The sequence below is a fragment of the Elephantulus edwardii genome, unplaced genomic scaffold, assembly GCF_000299155.1.
Source record: "Elephantulus edwardii isolate Elephantulus edwardi_28Jun2011 unplaced genomic scaffold, EleEdw1.0 scaffold00213, whole genome shotgun sequence".
In the NCBI taxonomy this organism is placed as follows: domain Eukaryota; kingdom Metazoa; phylum Chordata; class Mammalia; order Macroscelidea; family Macroscelididae; genus Elephantulus; species Elephantulus edwardii.
The window spans coordinates 522,460-534,088 of NW_006399963.1; the positions used below are offsets into that span (position 1 = coordinate 522,460).

At 44.3% G+C, this 11,629-nt stretch overlaps 1 protein-coding gene across 1 annotated transcript in view; it reads left to right on the forward strand.

Moving 5' to 3' along the window:
* The first annotated feature begins 2,802 nt into the window (after positions 1-2,802).
* The window catches only part of OGDHL (oxoglutarate dehydrogenase-like), a 30,964-nt gene continuing 22,137 nt past the window's right edge, over positions 2,803-11,629 (forward strand). Inside the window, exons 1-2 of the mRNA XM_006897727.1 lie at positions 2,803-3,017; positions 5,313-5,483. Of these exons, the coding sequence (XP_006897789.1) occupies positions 2,805-3,017; positions 5,313-5,483 (384 nt within the window). The 5' untranslated portion in view covers positions 2,803-2,804. The remainder of the gene's footprint in view (positions 3,018-5,312; positions 5,484-11,629) is intronic.

Sequence of the window (11,629 nt, forward strand, 5' to 3'; positions counted from 1 at the left end):
AACGCCGGGGGACTTGGCGCTGGTTGTCCGCCACCCAGGCCACTGCAACTCGTAATACAGGTAAACGTCCCTAGGCGCCCTTCCTCGCAGCCCCTGCCCTCCGCCTCGGGACCCCCTACGGCTCGCCGCCCAGCTGGATGGGCGCCAGAGGCCTGCGCTCTGGCACCAGTGCCTCCGCGCTCTGGCAGCGACTTAGGGGCTGGGCCCCGCTGATCTGCTCTCTCTAGGCTTGTGGCCTGTTCCCTGCCCGTACAGAGCCAATCTGAGCTGCAGGGGTGGGGGTTGGATAGGAAGCGTGACCTTGCTGCGCCCTTGGGTGACTTTGGATTCCCCAGAGACCTCTCCCTCACCCCACCCCCACGCTCCCCTTCACGTGCAGGTTTTCGCATAAAGAAGTGGTTAGGTAAAAGTGAAATTTCAGGCATCAGGGATGTTTCTTCCATCCTGAAGACTACAGTCAGCCCATTTGCCTGCCCCAGGTGGGGAGGCTGTGCTGCTCTGTGTGTTCCCGAGGAGGCCAGGCCCTGGACTGCGCAGGGCCAACCTGGGCCTCCGGGAGGATCATACGTAATTCTCTGATCAGCTTCTTAAAGTCCTGGGATCTCGTGGAGGTAGGCCCTTGGAGCTTTAACCTTGCTCTTCACTCACAGGAGACAGCTAGAGAGGCAGAGACTGGTCCAGGTAGGGACTGGCCAGAGTAGGAAATGCTTCCTTATCTTTAGGGGTTTACGGACAATCCCTACTTCAGTAGGCAGCTGTGAGTGTGAACTCAGATGAAGAGGTGCATGCGTTCATCCTGTGGCGCCGTGGAACAAGTTTGTTTCATCTCTGCACTTTTCCCTCTGCTGAGATTTTTGCTTAAGGGCCCCTTCTGTGCTGCATGTCTTTTCTGTAAGCAGCCATCCTGCCTACTCCCTATCTTATCTTCTATTCTGAAAACTAGAGGTAGGTTTTACTCCTGAGTACAGTACATCTGATTCTCAGAATGCTCAGAATGGGAGACCAGGGGATCCCCATCCCAGTTGGAGTCCAGGCTGGTGCTACCCGGCTTACAGATCTTGAGGCAAACCGTTACCCTCTCCTGAGGAAATAATTGATTGATCTTTAAAATGGATGATGCATTACCAGTCTGTCCACATAAAGGCAGCTCAGACACAGCCCGGTGGAGAGACATAGTGGCCATGGGCTTCTTGGAATGATTCTGGAGACAGTGTGTTTCCAGATAGAGATGCCCAGAACAACTCTGATGTCTTGTGGAGAGGGCCCTGGGCTCTTCCTGGCTGCCTTCACCAGCGTTAAGGGCCTGGCAGGGCTCATTCTGGGCCCTCATTCTTCTGCTGGCACCAGGATGGGGTGGTTGGCTGAGTGTCCTCCTGCCAGGCTGGACGAAGGCCACAGCAGTGTTCAGTGGCTGCCTGAGATGATTAAGTGTTGGTAAAACACAGTGTTCCCATATTGGCCTGGGCTGGACACAGCCAACTTTGTCCTGAGTTGCCCATTACCCTATGGAGTGGCTCTAGCTGTTGCTGGTGCAGAGTGCACTAGAGTAACCAGGAGTTTGGATTTGTGTCTAGACCCTGTTGTGAGGACCTACAGTGTTCCATCATAACTAAGCACCTGGAATCTGAGGCAAATGACTTCTCTCTGGTTCATAAAGGGAGCTGATAACGGAACCCACCTCCTAGGATTACTGACAGGATCAAATGTGCCCAGTGCCAACTTCAGAGTCCCTGCTTACTCATTGTTCTTCTCCTCTTGGTGGCTGGCTGGCTGCATCTGGACTGCTGAAGAACAGTATTGATATATAGATTTGATGCCTCAGGTCAAGAGTTCCTGAGTGTCATGTCCAGGGCATGGTAGTCAGAAGCTGAACATTGGTAGGAACCCCAGACCCACCGTGCTTGGAAAAGTGCTCCACAGAGTGAATTCTGAGCTAGCAGGGCTAGATAGGCCTACTGAGGTCTCAGAGGCCCAGTAAAGGGGAGCAGAACTTGGGGGGTTCTTGGGACTTATACTCCAACTTAACTTCTTTCTTCCTACAGAGGAATGTTTTTGTTTTTAAATTCTCTCTTCAGGCTTGCTGCTGAACCTTCCTTAATTGATGAGAACACCCTCCTTCCTTCCTTCTGCCTCAAGTGAGTTCAAGGGTGGAATGTGATGAGAGGAGCCAGCTCTCCCTGCCCAAGTGAACTGATGCGGGAAGGGGCCCTGTTAGCTGAGTCCACTTAGCCCAGGAACAGGGCTGGGAGCCTGTACACCACAGAGTGTGTGGTTGCTAGGGTTGACCTGCAAATGGGAGAGCAGGATCCTGGTGCCTGTGGAGTCACAGGTGAATGACTCTGGTTTATACTCTTCAAAGACCCCAATTTTCCAGGGAAGGCTTCTGTAGGCTGGGGCAATGGGAGTCTGCTCTTTCAGAGTTCATAGATGTGGGGTAGGGTGAAGACACAGGGACGACAGCCTGTGAGTGACAGTGTCTCGGACAGCATTGGACTCAGAGGGCTCCATCTACACTAGAGAGCCTGCATTAGGAACCTTAGGGTTTTTCCAGGATTGGACAGGAGACTCAGCACTCCTATTTGCTGAGAGAGCCTATTATTCAGGAATTTGCCCTGGAGGAGAGCAAGCAACAGGTTGGGGAGGGTGAGGAAATGAGCTCCAGGCTCTCGTTCCTTGCCAGGTGAGTGGACTTCCAATCTGTTCTCATCTGTTTGGCCTATTACCCATCCTGAGTGATCTTGGATCTGTGTGTCTACTCTGGGTGGGATGTAGGAGCTGGGGGGACAGTTTCAGCACTCATTGCTATGTGCAGAATGACTCCATTGCGGATGCTGGCGTCTCGGCTGGGTGCACAGACCCTGAGGCTCCTGGCCCCACATGATGTCCAGGTGCTCAGCTGGAAGTACAGGTCCTCTGGGCCTCCAGCCACCTTCCCCAGCAGCAGAGGTGGAGGTGGCTCCAGTTACATGGAAGAGATGTACTTCGCCTGGCTGGAAAATCCCCAGAGTGTCCACAAGGTCAGCTCTCTGCCCACACTGCCCACTGGCTGGGAGGGATACCCATGTGCCTTACTGCAGGGAAAGGGAATCAGGGGTGAAAGTAACTTGTCTGCTGTGGGATGGCGATTTGGGTTTCCCTGCCTCTCTAGTCTGTTTGCAAAAGAATTTTGTCTTTATCTTGCATGAAGAGAACCTGCTGTGCTCCTGTTGCTGTACCTGTTAGTGGTGGCTGTCCTGCTTTAGAAGTGTGGTCATGCCCTGGCCTGAGCACAGACCCCACATGTTTTGTCCCAACACACCTCTCAAGATGGCCCCTTGCAAGCATACAGGGATATGAGAATATATAAAAATAAAAATATCTAAAATATACATATATAAAAAATAAGACAAATAAGAAAATTCAGGTGTCAGAATGAGCCCTGGAAAGGGAAGCTTTCTCCCTCCACTTCACTTTACCCTTATAACATCTTATGTCCTAATTGTCAACCTCCCCAGTCCACTCCCATCTGCTAGTTCTCATTCTTCCAAATGTATTCCTTTTGTGCTCTTAGAGATAATTCCTTTGTGCAAACTTAATTACAAATGCTACTATGAGATCCCTTCACCCTTTAACCTCCAAAGCAACAGGACACACACAATTTGCTTTTTGCTTTTGTCACTTAGCTGAGATTTTCCCCCACATCAGCACATAAAGAGCTTTATTAGTCTCACCCACTCCCTTTACTATATCCCATCACTTCTGTGTTGTAATTTAATAACAGTCCCCATTAATGGACACTTGTTTCCAGTCCTAAGGATTCTGAACAGTGCTGCAATGCCAGTTCTGTAATTGTGTCATCTTGTAGGATAAATTCATCAAGTGTAATTGTTTGGCCAAAGATTACTTGTGTCTTTTATTTTAATGAATTTTTCAAGTTGCTCTCATGCTCCTGGTAGGTAAAGATGATGAAGATTTAGCCAGAGTGCTTCTTGGTGGCAAAGTTGGCAAAATTTCATCTCATATACTTTGGGTAGTTGTTAGGAGACACTGTTCTTTGGAGAGGGATATCATGCTTGGAAAGGTGGAGTGGAAGGTCTTCAACCAGATGGATTGAGACAGTGACTACAGCAAAGGGCTCAAGTGTGTCAAAGATAGTGAGGATGGAACAAGGTAGGACAGGGTTCAGATCTGATGTTCATAGGGTCTCTGGGAGTTGTACTCAATTCCACAGCACCTAACAACAATAACTGGGACCTATGGTTAAGTGGTAAGGAGCTTCACTGCCACCCCAAAGCCATGCAATATGAAAGAGAAAGATATACAATCTCCTATGTGATTTACTGCCTCTGAAAACCTCCTGAATGTCAGCTATGAGTTTTTTTCTGACTCATTGGTGCAAAACATGTAGCATGTGAAGATGCATGTGTAGTGATGCACCTTGTATGAGCTCCACTCGTGAAGATGAATGTCTGAAACTGTGTTGTGATCTCAGGGCATGAGGTATGACTCCACCAAGCTATTTGCAGAGGAAGGATGGGCAGTCTCCTCCCATGTGATTTACTGCTTCTGAAAACACACTGGAGGGCCAGTCATGAGTCGATTCTGACTCAATGGCACACAACAAGACCCAGCATAATTTTTTTCTTCTATGCATAGTTTGTTGTTGTTGTTGTTGTTGTTATGTGCCGTCGAGTCATTTGCGACTCATAGCGACCGTATGTACAACAGCCCTAAACCTAAAGCGTATGTCTTCCTGTGCTTGATTCAATTCATAACATATTCTGGTGATCTTTCATATCAGTAATAATAAATGCACCTTAATATTTTAAAGGTTTCATAAATGTCCATATTTTAAATTTACAAACATTTATTTAACCTATTTTCTATTGATGACCACCGTTTATGTGTTCCTACATTTTTATATTTATCAATGATCCTCTAGGGAACATGCTTATGTGCATACCTAGGCACACATGTACAAGCACCTCTATGAGTGTCTAGCAGTGGGATTGCTGCTTCACGAGATAAACACGTTTGTATGCAGGAGGAAGATCTTCCCCAGCCTTCTGGGGTATGTGGAATGTTCAAATGTGTCTCCTCCATGGCTAGAAGCTCCTTTCACTGAGACAGCTTGGATGAGAGTTAGCTCCCTTCTTGGCTGGTCCTGGGAGATGATCTGGGCTCTGAGGAGGGGGCTTGTAAGCAGGGTCTCAGGAAGGCCTTGGGAACACGAAGCCAAAAGAACTCTTGAGGCCCTCTGAGGCTCAGCCTGGGACACCCTAACAATTTCCAGGTGATGACCTAGCTATGTTCTTGCTTTTGCCCCTGCCCAGTCCTGGGACAGCTTCTTCCGGAAAGCCAATGAGGGGGCCTCTTCTGGCCTGGTGCAGCGACAGCCCCCTTCCATCATCCCTGAAAGCAGGCCAGCACCCTCAAGCCGGACAAAGACCAGAAAGCTGGTGGAGGACCACCTGGCAGTACAGTCCCTGATCCGGGCCTACCAGGTAGGGACAGCAAGGGCTGTTGGGATGTGGCCTGGTCCTGATGGGGAGGGTTCACCTTAGCTCAAATGCCATCTGCTCAGGAAACCCCTGAGTTCTCTATCACGCAGATGCTACTACTGTTCTCCTTGCCTCTCTTTGTCACACTTCCCCCTGCACTTCTGTGAGTGCTAATTTGTTTGTGGTCTCTTTCATCCAATGTCCAAGCCGTAAAAGTAGGCTCTTTATTATTACCATGTCCAAGCGTATAGGCATCAGTTTCTGTAAAAAGTGTTCAATGGAAGTGGAGTAGGCCAAACCTAGTGCAGAGGACCGAATCAGTCTTTGGGGGATGAACACATCGTATAGTAAACAGCTCTCCCACCTGCTCCTGCTCTCATTTAGAGATTTGAGTTCTTCCTAATAAGTCCCCAGGTGGGCCTATGATTTCTAGAAGGCTCCTAAGCATATTTGTTCTTGATCTTATCTTGATCTTGACTGAACATGACTAAAGGGCTTCCCAGGGTGTTCACTCCACAATAAGTCTGATAATTTGGGATCTATTAAAAAAGTGGAAAAATACATTTTATCAGGGAAATTTGTCCTGCACAAGGAAGGCAAAGGAACCTGGGACCTTTAGCAGTCCCTGTGGGAGGGTGTAGGAGCAGGGGTGGGTGGTTTTCCCTCTTAGGTTCCTCTTGGTTGAAGGTTTCTTTTTGCAGGCTTTGCTGTGATACATGGTAGAAACCAAGCTATTTGTGCTATGATTTTCCTGAATCTCGTTGTACTGTTGTGCCCTGTGGTGCCAGTTAGCTGATTCTTTCGTCTTGTGACAATTATGTAAAGTGTATATTTAGAGACTCCATCAGACTCCATTTTTATTTCTTTTGAAAATCTCACTTCTTAGGTGATGACGGGTTTTCATCCTCTAGTGGCCATGGACCGTTATTTGCTAGCTCCATCAATTCTTTGAGAAGCAGCTGCTGTGTTTTGACTCCAGCTCAGAGTTGTGATTGCATGCATCAATGTTGAGGCATCTGCAATGTCACTGCTGATTTTTCTGAAGCTTGTTGCTGAGCTTTTCCTTCTGGTGCCTGAGGGTGGATTGAATCTCTAGACTTTTGGTTATCAGTAAAGCAATATTGCCACTAAGGACTCTATTAATTCCTCAACCAAAACCAAAACCCTCTGCCAACAAGTTAATTTGGACTCATTGCGACTCTTATCAGTAGAGTAGAACTTCCAGAACCTTTCTAAGGCTGTAACACTTAAGGGAAGTCAAGGGCCTCAAATTTCTTTCCTGGAATTCAAGCTACTGATCTTTGGCCAGCAGTCATTTGGTTACCCACAGTGCTTTTTAATAATTCATTATTGATGTTATGTTTTTGTTATGTTCCATTGGATCTACTCTGACTCATAATGACCCAACTATGAAGAGTAGAATGGAGATCTACCTGTTCCTGCACCTCTGTCCTCATAGTCCCTGCTCTGCTGGAGCTGTTGAAGCAGCCTCTGTGTCAGTCCATCTAATTGGGGATCTTCCTCTGTTTTGCTGACCTTCCTTATATTGATGCTGACCAAGCATCAATTGAACTCTGTATCCCCAAAATACATGTATGTAATAATATAATGTGGAAAGCTACATAACAGTCCTCTCTGATGTGATGATCCAAGGTGAAATTAAAAATTCTTTAATTCTGTCCCAGTGAGGGAAGTTTCCTTGGGGCATGGCCTTTTAGGTAAAAGGGGAAGAACATAGGCTAAGAAGGGAGAGCCTCAGTGCCACCAAGAAAGAATTGCTAGGAGTGGAGTTTGTCCTTTCACAGTCAGCTCTCTGTCTAAGGAAGCTTCTTAACACTTGGGAGGGACAAGACCCATGGACATCCTCATGGAATGCAGACATGTAGTTGCTGAGGGGACAAGGAAAACCTTCTAGAATTGACACAGAGAGGGGCTATACCCTGAAGTGGCACCCTGAATTTATATTTTTAGCCTCCTACACTATAAGTGAATAAATTTCTGCTTGTGAGAGCCATCCAGTTGTACTATCTGTTAAAGAAGCACTAGATCACTGGCCCTACTTGATAACATGCCTAAAGTATGTGGGAGAAAAATCTTACTAATTTTCTTTCTAAGGAGCGTTCTGACTCTGCTTCCTCTAAGATAAATCTGTTTACTCTTTTGGCAGTCCACGGTATATTCAATATGCTTAAATAGCACTGTTTAAAGGCATCAATTTTTTTTCATCTTTTTAATTTATTAGCCAATTGTCCAGCATACAAGGTAATGGAAAATACCATGGCTTGGGGCAAGCATATCATACACTCACAGTAACGTTTTTGCTCCTTAGTTCTATAAAAAAGTCCTATGCAGCAGTTTTGTCCATTGTAATACATTGTTGAAACAGGAGTGGCATTGAAATGAATGAATTTAGGAAATACTAAACAACATGGTTCTGGAAACTATGCACTTTGATAAAGGACGATAGTTATAGAAAAGCTTCAGGCCTTTTGTTCATAGGGTCACTATGACTCATGCTTGACTCAACGTCAATCAAAAACAACAATATATTGTTACATTACTTGATTTCTTGACTTCTACATTATTTGACTTCATGGGTGTTGATTGTGGATCTAGGTAAAATTAAATCCTTGACAACTTCATTCTTTTCTCCATTTATCAAAATGTTGTTTACTAACCCTGTTGTGAGAATTTTTGTTTCTTTATGTAGAAATATAATCCATATTGAAGGTGTTAAGCTTCTGCAGTAAGGACCTGAAGTCATTTTTTGTCTTTTCCATGCAAGTATGTGCTATCTGCATAGTGCAGCTTACTAATAAATCTAATCTTGAGGCCACATTCTTCATATAGTGTTATTTGAAACAGATAGATTAATATGATGAAAGGATACAACCCTGACATATTTCTTTCCTGATTTTGAAGCACACAGTGTTCTGTTGGAACAACTACTTCTTAGTCTATGTATATAGACTTTATTCATAAGCACAATTAAGTGTTCTAAAATTCCCATTCTTTGCATGTTATCCATCGTTTTTTAGTAGCTACACAAGTCAAATGCTTTTGAATAGTCAGTAGAACCCAGGCAAACATTTTGAAGCCCATGATGATAGACTTAACACAATGAATGCAGTAATGGAGTTGAGCATGGTGGAGATCTTGGGGATGCAGTGAGATGAGACAAAGAACTGATCTGCTGTTTATAGCGTTACTGTGAGTTATGGTGGACTCGACAGCACCTAGCATTAACAATGAATTAATAGTGTTTTATTGACTGTTCTTTATTCTGTTATACTTTATTACTTTAAGTACTTAAGGGGAACGCCCTTCTGTTATTTGTTTATTCTGAGCAACAGGGTAAGGATGCTTAGTACCGTCAAGTTGGAACTGACTCATAGCTGATGCTCTAGTGGATTTTCAGAGGCAGTAAATCATATGAGAGAAGATTGCCCATCTTTCTCTTACCAAGTAGCTGATGGATTACAAGTGCATACCTTTGGGTTGGTAGTATAATTCCTTACCACTCAGCCACCAGAGCTCCCTAGCACAGTGTAGGCAAGGTAATCAATCCTTGTTTTGTGCTGACTTTCTGATTTTCAAAATTATCATTTGATTCCCTCGCATCCTGCAAAGGTGATCAATGATGTTTCTTCCCTGTTTTTTAGTATAATATGATGTATTAATTTAGGCATATTTAATTAGTCTTTGTCTGTTACATTTAGTATCTTTGTTGATGCTCAAAATGTGACCCTTATCCACGTTTCTGACAGTGTTGGAGCACTTGCTAACTATTGTTGTTGTTGTGTGCTGTTGAGTCAGAGTCAGCTCATAGCTGGTTTTCAGAGGCAGGAAATTGCTTGGAAGGAGATTGCCAATCTTTCTGTAGAGCAGCTGGTAGATTCAAACTGTATGCCTTTGGGATAGCAATGTAGCTTCTTACCACTAGGACACCAGAATGCCCTACTTTCTATCTAGTATGACAAAATGTTCCTTACTCATCTTGTACATTTTTTTTTAACCTCAGCCCTTGCCCCATAAACTGGCCACTAGGAGTGTTCCTTGCTGTGGATTTAAATATTTGCAGTGGACAAATTACGTGTTAGGATATCATACCAATGCTTGCATATACTTCAGAATCCCTGGTGCCACGATCATTGAAAGTGCTCAACAGCAGTTCAAATTCATCAACCACATTTTAGAAGAGAGATCAAGCAGTTTGCTCCTGTAAACATGTACAGCTTTGGGCACCCTCTGCCCTGTAGGGTCACTGTGAGTTACAGTTGACTCAACGGTAGTGAGTTTATTTTTTGTTAGTGGTGGTGGTGGTGGTAGGTGCTATCGAATGGCTATGACTCACAGTGACCCTGTGAACAACAGAGCTAAACCTTGCTCTGTCTGCACCATCCTCACCATCTCTGTCATGCTCCAGCCCATTGTAGTAGTCGGTGTGGCACCCCATATTTTTGAGGTTCTTCCTCTCTTTCTCTGACCCTCCACCTTTTCCAGAATGGTATCTCTCTTTAAATAATGTTTCCTCCTGACAACATGCCCAAAGTGAATGAGACAGGCCTCTAAGAAGCACTCTGCTGTACTTCCTTTAAGATAGATTTTATGCTTTTAGAAGTCAATATCATAGTTCAAAGACATTGGTTCTTCTTTGGTCTTCTCTTTATTCATTGTTTGACTTTCAGATGCATAAGAAGCTTTGAAAAGACTATGCTTAGCCCAAGTGCACCTTAGTCTTTAAACTTTGCTCTTTAAAACTTTGGAGAGGTCCATGACAGCCAATTTTTTTTTCATTTTTATTTATTTATTTTTTTCATGACAGCCAATTTGACTGTTACTACTATGGGCGTTGATTTTGAATACAAGTAAAATTGAATCATTGACAACTTCAATCTTTTGTCCATCTAGCATGATGTTGCCTGTTGGCCCTGTGGTGAGGAGTTTTCTGTTTTTGATACTGAAATGCAATCCATATTAAAAGCCATAGTTTTTGATCTTTTGCAGCAAGTTCCTTAGTCTTTTTCACTTCATACAAGCAAAGTTATTCATCTATATAATGAAGGTTGTTGATGAAACTTCCTCCAGATCTGATACTACATTCTTCTTCATATAGTCCTCTTTTTAATGATTTGCTTAGTATACATATTGAATATGTATGGAGAAAGGATAGAACTCTTTAAAATATTTCTTGATTTTAAATCGTGCAGTGTTCACTTGTGCTGTTCAGACAACTGCTAGTAGAAGGTAATTGAAAAACAAATGAAAACCCTCAACAGGACAGATTGACACAGTGACTATAATAAGGGTTTGAGCATGGCAGAGATTGTGAGAAAGGAAGAAGGTGGGGCAAGGTTCAGATCTGTTGCCTATAGGGTCACTGTGAGTCAGGGAACAGTCCTCAGAACAGAGCAAGGAAACACTGAATGATTCAAATTCAGGTAAGGAGTGTGTTAGGAATTTGTCCTGTCTCTATATCTTTTCAACCTATATATGGCACAGAGGCTGGGCATTATGAGGAGGAATGTGGCATCAGGATTGGAGGAAGACTTATCAACAACTTGCATTATGTAAATGACACAACATTCCTTGCTGAAACTGAGGACATGAGGTGCTTGCTGAAGAAAATCAAGGACAGTAGTCTTCAATATGGATTAAAGCTCAACATCAAGAAGACAAAGCTTCTCACCACTTTGTCAACACAATAATGGATGGAGATGATATTTAGGTTGTTAACAATTTCAGCATGCTTGGCTTCACAACCAACACTCTTGGCACGAGCAGTCAGGCAATCAAAACATAAATTGTATTGGGAAAATCTGTAGTCAAGGGACCTCTCCAGTGTGCTGAGAAGCAACAATGTCAGTCAAGAGACTAAAGTATACCTAATCCAGGCCATGGTCTTCTCAATTACTTGCCATGCAGCAGAGAGCGGGACAATGATTAAGGATGGCAGAAGAAGAATTTATGCCTTTGAGATATGGTGCTGGAAAAGAGTCTTGAAAATACCATGGGCTGCCAAGAGAACAAACAGGTTTGTCTTTGTTGTTGTTGTTGTGACTCATAGCGACCCTATGTACAACAACCCTAAACTCTGCTCTGTCCTGTGCCAATCGTACTGTCTCTGACACTCCCATCCCAATTATCCC